At 43.6% G+C, this 15,442-nt stretch overlaps 1 protein-coding gene across 4 annotated transcripts in view; it reads left to right on the top strand.

Moving 5' to 3' along the window:
- Nucleotides 1-15,442, top strand: part of KANSL3 (KAT8 regulatory NSL complex subunit 3) — an 81,011-nt gene that overhangs the window by 23,131 nt on the left and 42,438 nt on the right. For all 4 annotated transcript variants that reach the window (XM_040414481.1, XM_040414480.1, XM_040414482.1 and 1 more), the window contains exons 8-13: nt 1,406-1,507; nt 1,859-1,930; nt 2,750-2,824; nt 4,073-4,230; nt 7,286-7,349; nt 12,871-13,071. In XM_040414481.1, the coding sequence (XP_040270415.1) occupies nt 1,406-1,507; nt 1,859-1,930; nt 2,750-2,824; nt 4,073-4,230; nt 7,286-7,349; nt 12,871-13,071 (672 nt within the window). The remainder of the gene's footprint in view (nt 1-1,405; nt 1,508-1,858; nt 1,931-2,749; nt 2,825-4,072; nt 4,231-7,285; nt 7,350-12,870; nt 13,072-15,442) is intronic.

Below are 15,442 nucleotides of genomic sequence, written 5' to 3'. Positions count from 1 at the left end.
CATGACACATCTTTTGTGTATGGCGCTGTATCTCTCAATGATACTAACCAGAAGCTAATAATATGGGCCAGGAATGAATCAGAACTTGGGTGAAATAATTTTTGTTTATTACTCCATCTAACATTGCCATTTTTTTTTTTTAAATACATTAAAGGGGTTATCCCATGACATCATACAGTACATGACAAGCTCTTTCTAACAAAGTTAGAACCAGCCCTGTACCTCACATGGATCCAGAGATCTCCACATGCTCTGCTAGATTTATATCAAGGTGACAGCTCAAGGGGAGTGTCTTATCTGCTGCAACTCAGGGGGCGTGTCTCAGCTCTCCCTATCACAGCTCAGGAGGCGTGTCTCAGCTCTCCCTATCACAGCTCAGGAGGGAGTTGAAGGATGGAACTGAGCATGGGCTGCCTTCTCGGTGAGCAGGACAAAAAATAAGTAATGAACAAACAGCAGGTGGCGCTATACAGATACATTTTATTGAATATCTCAGTGGATATACAATTGTTTTTATTACATGCAATTACAAAAGTATATATGCTGGATACAGTGACCGAAACAGAGTACCGGAGTTTATAACGCAGATGTGAACCCGGCCTAACATGCAGATTGGACTGCACGTTCAGCTTGACAATTTTGTTAGAAGGATCCCTGGACAATAAACTCCATCAAAGAGCAATCCACTTATGGGACCTCCAGAGATCAGCCTTTACCTCTAGGGAAACTTGCAGCAAGGGTTTAGGTTCTTTACCAGGACTATGCATGTTCCAGTTCCCTGAGTATTTACATCGGGCACTGCATGGGCACAGTCGCATGCTCTGCTGCAGCCAGTAACTGGCTTCAGCAGTGATGTGACCACAAGAGGGCATCACCAGTCATTGGCTGTAGCAGAGCATATGACCGTTCTCATGCAGCACTGGATGTCAACACTCTGGGGACCGGGACATAGACACGTGGGAGCCACGCTGGAGGACCGGAGTGGCGTGGAGCAGGTAAGTATGCATCTATTATTTATGGAGGCAGGCTGCGGGCATTAGATAAAAAGTCATTATTGTTTGAGAACCCTTTTTTCATCAAATTAAGCATTACACAGTGCCCTCTGAAATCATTTGGCTGACCATGTAATGCAGGGAAATGCTGTTGGTCACCTCTGTCTTCTGACAGTTCAGGCCCATGAACTTTGCATTAACTCAGAATTCCCTAACAGAGTATTTGAAAGTTGGTTTTCAGGGTTAAAATCCCATTTAAATGAAGCGGTTACATTGGTAATTAACTGCTTGGAAATTCCCCCCCAAAAAATCAAATCTTCAAAAAATAAAAATAAAGATTGTAAAAATATATATCTTCACCATGTGGCCACAAATGTCTGCAATTGCGTATGTTCTCTTTCTATACCTTTTAGGTCATCCCTGTTGGCTCCCAACTGATAAACAGTGGTGCTGGGCAAACCTCTTTACAGTGCCTGGAAAACATGATTGCCGGATTACGGGGGAAAGTTATTGAGGTACACGGTATCCTCTAATAGAGGAGGCCTCTGCTCATCAAATGCTTCACATTCCTTCCTCATCACTTTATCTCCAGACTTGATATGGTCTGTAAAATGGGAATTGGGTTTCATTGTGGGAACAGATGGTCAAGTAAAAAAATTCCTATATAGATTTGCATTTGCTTTTTTTTTGTTTTTTGGCGGGGTACATTGTGGTGTTTTAATTTTAGGCAACCGAATGGGTTAAATAGTGAAAGAACAAAATGGTCACTGTTGGAAGAAAGCTGTTTTACACCTAACTTCATACCACTATAATGTAAAGCTATAGCACCGGTGGCATATTTATTGTTTGTCTGGTCTTTTATACAGGTTCACAATCATTTTCCTCACAAGCCTGTCATTTTGATTGGGTGGAATACCGGAGCTTTAGTTGCTTGTCATGTGAGTAGCGATTCATGGATATTTTTACATTAAAGGCTATAGATTTTTATTATTCTGTTCATCTTTTTCCTAAATGCAGAATTAAGCAAATTTCTAAATGTCCTTTAAAAATGTCCTACAATTTTACCGCCAATTCTTTGTAACTCCTTTCCATGAGTGGCTGTCCTGCTGCTTCCTGCATTATTCTGACAGAGCATTGCTGCTGGGCGTCTTCTTTCTGTCCTCCCCCTCCCTCAACCAAGATATCAGAAGAGAGTTGTGCTCAGCTGATCAGATTGGGGATTTTGAGGGAAGCATCCACCTTCACTGAGGGCAGATCTCACAGGTTATTCAGTATCAAAGTGCAGATAGGGAGAAGCACACATGACAGTCTTCAAGTGGAGGTAGGCTGTGTATGCGTGTAGAGAGAGGAGAGGAACCATGACAGACTCTGAAGGGTGATGGAAGGAGACATAACCTATAGGAGAGCTAGTGAAGGCAGTAACATCCTGGATACACAGGCTTCTCATATAACATATATTACAGGGAGGGATGCAACTACATGAGAGGTGCATGTAAGCTGTATATCTGGGGGTTTGAAAATGAATAAAGTGATGGAGATTTTAGATTGAAACGTAGGGAATTTTGTTAAACTCAAGGTAGCCACAAAAACATTTTTCTTGTCAAGGTTATCTACAGCCTTTGCTGCAAGTGTCCATTTATGTATTGCTGTTCTCTTGATAACTACAATTTATACCGATGCATTACTTATCCCCATATCTGACACCAGGATTTCTGTACAAAACGTCCTTATTACAAATACCATTCTGCTTTGTTCAGGTTTCTCTTATGGAATATGTGACCGCCGTGGTATGTTTGGGATTTCCTCTACTCACTATTGATGGGCCCAGGGGGGTAAGTAGTGGTGAAAGTCGTGGTGAAAGTCATGCTGTGTTACAGAAAATACTCCATGAAAAACCTCAATTTGTGTAATTAACTTGGGCTGTGGAACAAGTTACTGATTCCCCAGTCTACTTTTGGGCTTGTAAATTGTATCACAGAAGACCACTCAAAGTAAGAAATGTATAAGACTCTTCAGTGTCTTTAATCTGTGTTAGGCCTCATGCACATGCCCGTGCTACAGACCGCAAATCTGCTGATGTTGGCCCATTTACTTGATCCGCATCCGACGGTCCAGACAACAAAAAAGTAATGTATGCTCTACTTGCGATGCGGAGGCATGGACAGAAAACCCACGGAAGCACACTCTGTAGGGTTTCTGATCCGTGCCTCGGCTACGCACCGTATCTTCCGGATTGCGGGCCCATTCAAGTAAATGGGTTCACATCCGTAATGCGGTGGGCACACGGCCGGTGTCTGTATATTGCTGACCCGCTGTATTGCTGTCGTGTGCATGTGGCGCTATAGTCAGGCAGGAGTCATATTCAACCACTAGTGAGTGCTGTATTTTCCTTCGCTGGGGCTGGTTGTTGAGGGCAATGGGGCTGCTGTTCGGGACCAATTTCAGCACAAAAGGAATCATAACACCTGTTTTGCCCGTGTCCAGCTCGGGCAGTGGGAAAAGTAGCTAATAGGAGGGGGAGGGGGAGCTGCTTTAGATGCTGCTATCTCCTGAAGGGTAGCAGCTAGAAACATGCAACTGGTCTTGTTTGAACGCTGATAGTCCAGGCCAAAATAACATTATTAGCCCAAGCAACAGAAGAGAAATCACTGTTAGAAATCGAGTCGGGAATAATCGCAGGTAAAATTTGTTTTTACGTTCACTTTCAGCTGCATTCACAGCATCCCGATTTCTATCAGTGATATCTTCCCCTGTACTGAACATATTGCTGTCATTCTGGTATTGTACATGTTTCTAGCTGCTACCATTCAGGAGATAGCAGCATCTAAAGCAGCCCCCCTCCCCCATCCAGTTAGCTACTTTTCCCACTGCTTTAGCTGGACTGGGGCAAAACAGTTAGGGGGTTAAAACGGCATCTTATTGTTTTTTATGATGCTCTTCAAAAAGAGTTTAAGAAGTGGAATGTTAATAAAAATGCTGCTGAAAAAAGGAATGCACTAAATCTCATGCTCTCAATGTGGTGATCAACAAAACATTTTTGTACCATAAACATTTTGTGACCATGCGTCTTTACGTTGTAGGATGTTGATGACCCTCTGCTTGACATGAAGACACCAGTTCTTTTTGTGATTGGTCAGAACGCTCTTCAGTGTCACCCAGAAGCAATGGAGGACTTCCGAGAGAAGCTCCGAGCTGATAACAGTCTGGTCATTGTTGGAGGGGCTGATGATAATCTTCGGTAAGAGCTAACTGAGGATAAGAAAAATGGTGTGAACAAGGTCTGACATTAGACACTATCACATTGAGCAGCGCACTGAGGCCAGCTCTAGACACAGCAGATTTCCATGGGAATTCCACATTATAGTACCATACCAAGGGATGAGATTTTGAAATTACATCAACGCATAATGGAAAAATTCAGCACGGAAATCGGAGCATGCTGTAGATACTCAGTACCGCAGCGTCCTCATTGCAAATGGTAAAAGGAACAGCAGAATCTGAAATTATCCGTCACACCTGGACCTGGCATAAATATCTTTTACGACTACTTGAGTGACTGTATGACGTGTCTTGTTGAGCTTTGCTCTGGAAGCTCCAAAGAGTGGAGTATGCATAGAAAATGGGGCAATTTGAGCTTTAAAAGTATGTGACGTTATCTATAATTTTATAATGTACAGTATTTCTTTTACCTTTTATTGCTGCTGTCGTCCTTTCTGGACTGTGGCCACATGACCATGTCCATGCAGCTGTTTATTTCCTGTTTATGTAAAAGCAGTGATATGGGAGTGTCTATGTAACTAGCTGGGGGAGGAGCTATAAACTAGCTGGGTGTTAGGGGGAGTGTCTATGTACCTAGCTAGGGGAGGAGCTATAAACTAGCTGGTCGTTAGGAGCAGTGATAGGGGAGTGTCTATGTAACTAACTGGTGGGAGGAGCTATAAATTAGCTGGGTGTAGTTGGGGTCTGATAGGGGAGTGTCTATGTAAGTAGCTGGGGAGGAGCTATAAACTAGCTGGGTGTAGTTGGGGTCTGATAGGGGAGTGTCTATGTAACTAGCTGGTGGGATGAGCTATAAACTAGCTGGGTGTGGTTAGGGGAGTGTCTATGTAACTAGATGGTGGGAGGAGCTATAAATTAGCTGGGTGTAGTTAGGGTCAGTGATAAAGGAGTGTCTGTGTAACTAGCTGGGGGGAGGAGCTATAAACTAGCTGGGGGTGATAGGGGAGTGTCTATGTAGCTAGTCGAGTGGGAGGAGCTATAAACTAGCTGGGTGTTAGGGGCAGTGATAGGGGAGTGTCTATGTAACTAGCTGGTGGGAGGAGCTATAAACTAGCTGGGTGTTAGGGTCAGTGATAAAGGAGTGTCTGTGTAACTAGCTGGGGGGAGGAGCTATAAACTAGCTGGGGGTGATAGGGGAGTGTCTATGTAGCTAGTCAAGTGGGAGGAGCTATAAACTAGCTGTGCATTAGGGGCGGTTCTAGAGCTGTGGCAGACATGAGGATTGGTTTACATGGTAATAACGCATCAGGAGAGTCCACATTGGGAAGAAAAACTGCATGGGTACATGAGGTAAACTACATGGACTTATCTGTTAAAAATTATAGCAGTCCTGGAAAACCCTTTTAATGTTGCCACCTCATGATTTTCAAATGGGACAAATCCTGTTTTGTTTTCTGTTCACATTAGTATCATTGTTTTGTTTTCTTTTAAGTAGGGATGTCCCGATACCAGTATCGGGACCGATACAGGACATTTGTACGAGTACTTGTACTCGTGCAAATGTCGCCGATACCTCATGGCCGGCCGTGTCCCAGATGATCAGCGGTGGGGACTGCGGCGGCGGCGCTGCTCCCAACTCATCAGCGTGGGGACGGCAGCATGTCCCAGCTGATCTGCGTGGGGGCGGGACTTCTGTGCGGCAGCTCCCAAGTCCCATGCGGTTGCCTAGCACTGGGAGGAAGTTAAAGCCACTTTCTCTCAGTACTCTGGTGCATATGCATGGGAAGGATTACAGCAGGCCAGGTGGGTATGGTGCATGAAATGGAGGAGACATTCTGTTAATTTCTCTCCATTTCATGTTAAAACAGACAAACTGTGAATAATAAAATAAGGTGGTGGGGGGGAATGGGCATATAATAGTGATCCCCAACCAGCAAGCCTCCAGCTGTTGCAAAACTACACCTCCCAGCATGCCCGCACAGCCAAAGGCAAGCTGGTTGGGAAACACTGTTATATGCCCATTTATTAACCCTTGTACAAAGGAAAAGTAAAGCAGTTGTCCATAGCAACCAAATTCCAGCTTTAATTTTTTTCATTGCTATCAGCAACTGCGCCGCTGTTATAATTGGTATCGGTGAGTACTTAAATAAAAGTATCGGTACTTGTACTCTGTCTTAAAAAAAAATGGTATCGGGACATCCCTACTTTTAAGAGGTAATTAATTTGGTTTTCCAAATAAAAAAAATACATTAGTCCCCTGACAAGGAGAATAGTGTACATATATCCAATGTTAAAGAGGACCTTTCACCGATTATTACACTATGAACTAACTATACAGACATGTAGAGCGGCGCCCGGGGATCTCACTGCACTTACTATTATCCCCGGGCGCCGCTCCGTTCTCCCGTTATGTCCTCCGGTATCTCCGCTCAGTAAGTTATAGTAGGCGGAGATTCCAGTCACTAAGTTATAGTAGGCGGAGTCTGCCCTTGTTCTTCTCTAGCGCTGGCCAATCGCAGCGCAGAGCTCACAGCCTGGGAGGTTATTTTCTCCCAGGCTGTGAGCTCTGCAATGCGATTGACCAGTGCTACAGAAGAACAAGGGCAGACTCCGCCTACTATAACTTAGTGAACGGAGATACCGGAGGACATAGCGGGAGAACGGAGCGGCGCCCGGGGATAATAGTAAGTGCAGTGAGATCCCCGGGCGCCGCTCTACATGTCTGTATACTTAGTTCACAGTGTAATAATCGGTGAAAGGTCCTCTTTAAGGTTTTGAATAATACCATCCCATTAGAAATCATTGTTTAACATAGCATTTCCAGCATTAAGTATTACTCAGTTGTAAGCACCATTATTCAGGAGGCCCTCAGACAGCAGGGTCCTACCTGCATGTAGATAGATAATTTAAAAGAATTCTATGTTGACAGTGGTGACTTTTTTTTTCTCTTTTTCTGGATGCTAAACTCATCCCATTGGCCTTTGATGAGTCCACCAGGTATGAGTTGTAGTAACCAGGTAATTCTTATGTAACCGAAAAACCGACCTCTCAATATCTGATTTTTATATTGACAGGATAAGCAAAATTAAGAAGAAAACGGAGAGCCTGACACAAAGTATGGTGGACCGATGTATCCAGGTAAAATATATCCCAGTTCCAATATTTTGTACAGAGCGGAAATATATAATTCTCAGTCTGGTTTTCTTTGCATTTTACCTCTGAAGTTCTTTGTAGGTGTGACCCTAACCAAAATGTCACAAGTCAGGTCAGGTCCCATAGCGCAGGATAGAGTTATCATATGATTTTATAATAATTGCAAGAAAGACAAGAAAAAGGACCAATTTGGCGACAGATCATGCTCTTTAAAGGGAATGTGTCATCAGAAAATGGATTAACAGAAAGAACCTCCTGCCTGTTGAGAACGGTTACGCCGTACTAGCGCCGGTTACAGCTCGTTTACACTATTAGGTAGATTATCTATTCAGTGCCAGGTCCTAGCTCCCGATGAGGTGTCCGTGTCATGGACACACAAAACGTGTAGAGCAGGATGAGAAACTAAGCAAGATAGGATATGTTTGTAGCGGTTTCTGACGCTGGTGCTCCACGTGTTCATAGCTGTGTAGTCTATACAAGACACGGTTAATTTGTCACTATATAACATTGCAGGACACTGGGAGGACAACGACATGGTATCCAGTGCACTCTGATTTAGCAGAGCTTACAATGGATTGTTGCTGAATCAGTCCCTGCTTATTTCAGGGTCCATTCACACGTCTGCAATTCTGTTCCCCATTTTGCGGAACGGAATTGCGGACCCATTCATTGCTGCCTGGATCCGGAAATGTGGACCCGCACTTCCGGGTCCACAATTCTGATCCCGAAAAGAATAGAACATGTCCTATATATAGGTTTCACTGTCTCTTAACCCTTTAAGGGCTGGAGGTTTTTTTTGTTTTTGTTTTTGTTTTTTGCATTTTCGTTTTGTGCTCCCTGCTTTCCCAGAGCCATAACTCAAAAATAAAAAATAAAAAATGTATATGTATAGTTTTACTTGCGTTTTTATAGTGATAAAAAAAATCTTTTTTTTTTTTTGCCATATTTTGACCCCTATAACTTTTTTGTAATTACGTGTACGGAGCTGTACGGGGGCTCATTTTTTGCAGGGCGATCTGAACTTTTGAATAATATCTTTCTGGGTTGTGTATGACTTATTGATCATGAAGCGACCAAAAACGGCAAAACGGCCATTTGGACACTTTTTTCCATTTTGCTGTTTGCCATATGGGTAATCAATTTTTATACTATGGGTGTTTTCGCGCATCGCGACGCCCATGATGTGTATTTTTTTTATTAAATTTTTTATTTTGGGGAAGAGAGGGGTGATTAAAATTTTTACAAATTTTTATTTTTTTTTACTTTTTTTTTATAGTTTCCATAGGGAACTATAACAATCAATCATCTGATTGTTATTATTATAGATTCCAATGCACTTGCATAGGAATCTATGATGATTTTACTACTTTCCTATGGAGCCCTATTACAGGCAAGGGCTCCATAGGAAATACTATGCAGCAGCCTCCTGTCATTTATAAAGACAGAGGCTGCTGCATACACGCTTCAGCTCCTCCGATCGCCGCACCGGGGAGCCGGAGCACAACCGAAAGCGCGCACTTTGGTTTTCAGCGCGCTTAGATGTGTCTGAGGGGTTAAATGTCCGCGATCTGCATTACTGTCAGTTGCGGACATGAGCCGCGGGTGTATGCTAGAAGAAGCAGGCGGCCACCCGCGGCTATGGCGCCATGTGCGGGTGCCATCTTTAAACACCCGCCCGGCGCTGTTCATGTACGGCGCTGGAAGTGAAGGGGTTAAGGACACAGGTCCCATCTGCTTTTTTTTTTTTTATTAATAGGAGAGGGACAAGCCTCATTTTGATAATTATCTTAATAAAGACCTTTTTGTTTTATTTTTAACCATCCTCCACAGGCAGTGAGCTTATTGTAATCAGAAAATGACCTATTGTTTAAATAAAATTAACATATTTTTCAAGATTTATTTTTTATTTTTTTAATGGTGTTGTTAATTTCCACGTCACTATATTTAAACAAAAAAACAAAATCCTTCGGTTTTGGCACTGGCCACTAAGCTTAATAGGTGCCACTTCTAGGTCTGTACAGATCACTTTACTGCAGTTATCTGTCATTCTGATCCTATCTGTAGCAATATCACCTCTGTGAATAGATAAGACAGGATTCACCATTCACAATAAGTGATTGTTAAAGGTTATCTATTCTTTCCTTGTACAATGACTTCTGCACACAGCATGCGTAGAAAACTCTCCTATAGAACTCAATAGGGTCCACTCCTGACCATGGTGTCTATGGACCATGGGGCTGTCATGTAGCAATTTTCTTAATACTTTTTGAATGCTGTTTAAAACATCTCAGGCAAGATGGCCGCCCCCTATTCATGTTCAGGAAATAGGATTAAAAAGTTCTGCAATCCGAAAATAAAAATAATGAAAAATAGGATATATGTTACTGTCTGGTTTTAACTGGCAGATAAAAAGTTTGGTGACATTTCCTTTAAATTACATGTCCTTAATTTCATAGATGATAAAAAAAATTAAGCATATTCCCATTTACATACTGTTAAAAAACAAACAAACGGAAGCTTCATGACATTTACTGACATAGAATGGTGCCACCTGCTGTTCAGTGTATAACAATGTGCATGTCCATCTGGTGAGCTATTTGCTGCTTGCTGGTCACACGTGCTCAGTTAGTCACATCTCTGCTTAGTAACCCTCTGTTCACTGCAGAGCATTTAATGTTTTCCTTCCAGAGGAGCTATTAAATATGGCCGCCTTTCCAGCAAAAAGCTATGAGGGAGATTTATCAAACTGGTGTAAAGTAGAACTGGATGAGTTGCCCATAACAACCAATCGGATTCCCCCTTTTATTTTTCAAAAGTAGATGGATGTGTACCTTGCTATACACTTTGAACACCAGGTGGTGTCATACTATGTAAGTAAATCTCACCAGTTTTCACTGGATTTCTTTTGACCGCATGCAAATGGTAAACTCACTTTTTATGATCTGTAAAATGAACATGACCTGTTATGGAGGGTGGGTTGTGATCTCCTTCGTTGCCTGTTATGCCACTTTTCTGCATGACCTTCCCTACTACAGATGCTTTTTTTTATCAATTATAAACATGTAGTATCTATAATACTAATAATAATAAAAATACTGTATTTTTCGCCCTATAAAGTGCACTGGCCCATAAGACGCACCTAGGCTTTAGAGGAGGACCATAAGAAAAACATTTTTTTTATTAGACCTCAGATCAGACCAGCAATCAGACACCCAATGTTAATCAGACCTCAGCTAACAGCCCCAATTAGACCGCCAATGTTAAGAAGACCCTCAATCAGGCCTCAGATCACATAAAATAAAAAATCCACTTACCTCTCCTGCTCTTCCTGCCATTGTCCTTCCTGCTTCCAGGTCCTCCGGTACTAATGAGTGCTCCCATAATGGAACTGCTCATTAGTATTCGCCCATAAGACGCAGTGACACAGTGCGTCTTATGGGGTGAAAAATACAGTAATCTATATATAGCGCTAACATATTCCGCAGCACTTTACAATTCAGGGGTTCATGTACAAACAGTCAAAAATAACATGGCAACAGACAAGTCAATAATTTGAACAAGAGGAATGTGGGCCTTGCTCGCAGGAGCTTACAATCTATTATAACTAAAATTGCTGTATTTTTCTCAGTCATTTCAGCAAGTTGTTCAAGGGGGACTTCTAACATGATTAAAAGATCTGATAGAATTGTTTTAAAGGAAATCTGTCACCAGGATAATCACTATTGAAGTAAAGCAATGGCCTAATAGCACTTAGTACCTTATTTCCAGAGGTACCTTTGTTCCAGCAATAGATGTTTATCCTCTGAAAATCCAGTTTATTTAGTATGCAAATGAGCCAGTAAGGTGCCCAGAGGGACGTCACTCTTGCAGGAAGGAGCCCAGGACCGCCTCCTGCCACAATGTGCCCACCCCCACCCCCCTCTCCTACATCACATTCAAGCCATAACTCTGCCCCCGTTTTCCCTGCTCCCAGCATGAGGGCGGGCTTGGGCACTAGCGGAAGGCGTGTCTGGGCTCCTTCCTGCAAGTGTGACGCCCCTCTGGGCACCTTACTGGCTCATTTGCATAGCAAATAAACTGGATTTTTAGAAGATAAAAAAACATCTATTGCTGGAACAAAGGCACATCTGGAAATAAGGTACTAAGTGCTATTAGGCTATGGCTTTACTTCAATAGCGTAACCGAAAATCCGATTTTAAAGCATTCATGTAGCACAGCTTACCTTGAATCGGCTGTGCTCTTTTATCTTGTAATCCGTCCAGTAGTTTATGATAAAAACGACTTTTATGTTTATGTAAATTAGCCCTGAAGGTGCCCAGAGGGGCGTTTTGTTAGCTTTAGTGTGCCCAGTAACGCCCCTCTTACAGTGCCCAAAACGCCTTCCTTCCGACTGCCTAACCGCTCACAGCCTCTCATCCCTCTCCTCCCCCTCCCTCACGGCCGAACGAACTCTCGCGCAGGCGCAGTACCCACTGAGGGCTGCGCCAGTGCGATCTGCAGGAGACTGAGGGCAGGAGCTTCATCTTTGTCACTGGGCATGCGCCGAGCCCAGTGACGTCAGATGCTCGCTCTTCCCTCAGTCAGCCTGGTGAGGAAGCGCAGAGGATTGCCGATCGGCTGCTGCACCCTGCGTATAATAATACCTATTTTCTCCAAAAAAATAAGGATTTCTTTCCAGGAGGGAGGGTGGGGAATGAAATCGCTGGCTGGCTTCACTCTGGCAGGCAGACAGGCTGGAGAAAACGCAGGGTGCAGCAGCCGATCGGCAATCCTCTGCGCTTCCTCACCAGGCTGACTGAGGGAAGAGCGAGCATCGGACGTCACTGGGCTCGGCGCATGCCCAGTGACAAAGATGAAGCTCCTGCCCTCAGTCTCCTGCAGATCGCACTGGCGCAGCCCTCAGTGGGTACTGCGCCTGCGCGAGAGTTCGTTCGGCCGTGAGGGAGGGGGAGGAGAGGGATGAGAGGCTGTGGGCGGTTAGGCAGTCGGAAGGAAGGCGTTTTGGGCACTGTAAGAGGGGCGGTACTGGGCACACTAAAGCTAACAAAACGCCCCTCTGGGCACCTTCAGGGCTAATTTACATAAACATAAAAGTAGTTTTTATCATAAACTACTGGACGGATTACAAGATAAAAGAGCACAGCCGATTCAAGGTAAGCTGTGCTGCATGACTGCTTTAAAATCGGATTTTCGGTTAGGGGAGGTGACAGAATCCCTTTAACTCCTCCGCCTACAGCCCTATAAAATCAATTTCAACGGTGTTTGTAAAGGACTATAGGCGGAGGAGTTAAAACAATTCTATCAGATCTTCTGATCATGTTACAAGTCCCCTTCTAACAACTTGATGAAATGACTATTATAATTTAAAAAGTTTTTTTTAAATCTATTCACTGCTTGCACTAGTTTACACCAGAATATCCCAAAAATAAATTTTACAAGATTATTTACTTGATGTTCTTACGTTAATTAAATAACCTATTATTTATTTACTTTTTTTAAAATCTAGGATGAGATTGCCGACTTCCTTGCGGGGGTCTTAACGCGAGCAGATGGCCATTCTGGTTCTGATCCGCGTGATCTTGATGCAGAGAAGAAGAAAAAGCCAAGAGAGTTCCTGAGGAGAGACTTATCACTTGATCTGTCAGAGAGGAACAGCAGGCCAGCCTCTCCTGCAGCTCGTTTCCCTGCTTCCCCTTCTGGCTCTGAGGTGAGAATTATGTAAACTTAAAGTGGTTATGCCTAATTGATTTAAAAAAAATGAAAATCTCACATTATTTAGTACATCTCTTTCTAACAAAGTGGGGCGATGGGGGGGGGAAGACTTTATGCTGCAGCTCTCTCTCTCTCTCTCTCTGTAACAGCCACAGCTTCTAGCAGAAGATATGGCTGGTTACAGATGAATATTTAAAGGGATTCTGTCATGAGATTTTACCCCTATAACCTAAACATATGCTCATGTCCGGAGTATTAAGAATAATCCTAAGCTGGCCCTATTAAACTTCACTGTGGCTCTATTTGCCCAAAAAACTGGTTTTTATAACCTGTCAATCACTCACTTAAGGTGCCCAAGGGGAGGTCCGTTAATACAGCGTGCCCGGCTGCACCCCTCGCCGTCCAGTGCCCAGCGCCGCCTTCGCTGTCTTCTGCGCCGCCTTCTACAGCTCAGCGCCGCCTCCGCAATCCTACCCGTCCCTCTGCCAGATCCTGCGCACTAGGCTCAGCCAGATGCGCCACGGACTCCTGGCAGCGGCTTTGTTGAGCGAAGTGCGCATGCGCCGACCTGATACGCATGCGCACTTCACTCAACGAAGCCGCTGCCAGGAGTCCGCGGCGCATCATAGCAGTGAATGGGGAGATCTCTGGATCCATGTGCGGTACAGGGCTGGTTCTAGCTTTGTTAGAGATTGTCATGTACTATTTTTTTCCATTTCATCCACCATGACGGCTACACATGAGATTGACCCCTTGACCTCTGTAGGGGCAGGAACACACAGAGTTTAACCACCTCCGGACCGCCTAACGCAGATTCGCGTTCCGGAGGTGGCAGCCCTGCGCAGAGTCACGCATATATGCGTCATCTCGCGCGAGCTGAGATTTCCTGTGAACGCGCGCGCACACATATACCCATGCTGGGTGAGAGAAATATCTTGGCAAAAGACAACTTTTCCCATTTTTTTATACAAAGTTGGCATTTGACCAAGATATTTATCTCACCCAGCATGGGTATATGTAAAATGACACCCCAAAACACATTCCCCAACTTCTCCTGAATACGGAGATACCAGATGTGTGACACTTTTTTGCAGCCTAGGTGGGCAAAGGGGCCCATATTCCAAAGAGCACCTTTCGGATTTCACTGGTCATTTTTTACAGAATTTGATTTCAAACTCCTTACCACACATTTGGGCCCCTAGAATGCCAGGGCAGTATAACTACCCCACAAGTGACCCCATTTTGGAAAGAAGACACCCCAAGGTATTCGCTGATGGGCATAGTGAGTTCATGGAAGTTTTTATTTTTTGTCACAAGTTAGTGGAATATGAGACTTTGTAAGAAAAAAAAAAAAAAATAAATCATTTTCCGCTAACTTGTGACAAAAAATAAAAAGTTCTATGAACTCACTATGCCCATCAGTGAATACCTTAGGGTGTCTACTTTCCGAAATGGGGTCATTTGTGGGGTGTTTGTACTGTCTGGGCATTGTAGAACCTCAGGAAACATGACAGTTGCTCAGAAAGTCAGAGCTGCTTCAAAAAGCGGAAATTCACATTTTTGTACCATAGTTTGTAAACGCTATAACTTTTACCCAAACCATTTTTTTTTTACCCAAACATTTTTTTTTTATCAAAGACATGTAGAACAATAAATTTAGAGCAAAATTTATATATGGATGTCGTTTTTTTTGCAAAATTTTACAACTGAAAGTGAAAAATGTCATTTTTTTGCAAAAAAATCGTTAAATTTCGATTAATAACAAAAAAAGTAAAAATGTCAGCAGCAATGAAATACCACCAAATGAAAGCTCTATTAGTGAGAAGAAAAGGAGGTAAAATTCATTTGGGTGGTAAGTTGCATGACCGAGCAATAAACGGTGAAAGTAGGGTAGGTCAGAAGTGTAAAAAGTGGCCTGGTCTTTCAGGGTGTTTAAGCACTGGGGGCTGAGGTGGTTAAAAGGCCACAACCCACTCTCACCCTCAGTGTTTCCTGTCCCTACGGGGCACCTCACAGAGAGACCTCCCTATGGGAGGTGAAGATTTTTATGCAAATTTTTTATATTTTTAGGTACATTTAAGAAATGGGGGTTGGTTTTTAGCCCTCCTTTACTAAAGCTGGGCAGAGGAAAATATAGGAGTAGATTCTTGTCCCTGAGAGCGGGGGCCTGTTGTTCACTCCACGACGCTTGGTCTTCCTTCCCTTCTGTGAGGAAGCAGACTGGAGATAAAGAGCACGCTGCATGCCGTTCAGCTCATACGAGCCGCAGTCTGTGCTCTGTTCCCGACATTGCTGGAGGGGGCGGAGCTTGAGAACACGTGGGTGACATCAGACTGGGGGGACTACGGGCAAAAAAATCCAAAGTT

Source organism: Bufo bufo, chromosome 1, assembly GCF_905171765.1.
Source record: "Bufo bufo chromosome 1, aBufBuf1.1, whole genome shotgun sequence".
Taxonomy (NCBI): Eukaryota; Metazoa; Chordata; class Amphibia; order Anura; family Bufonidae; genus Bufo; species Bufo bufo.
The sequence above is the reverse complement of the archived record's forward strand: the minus strand, read 5'-3'. Positions and strand labels throughout refer to the sequence as shown.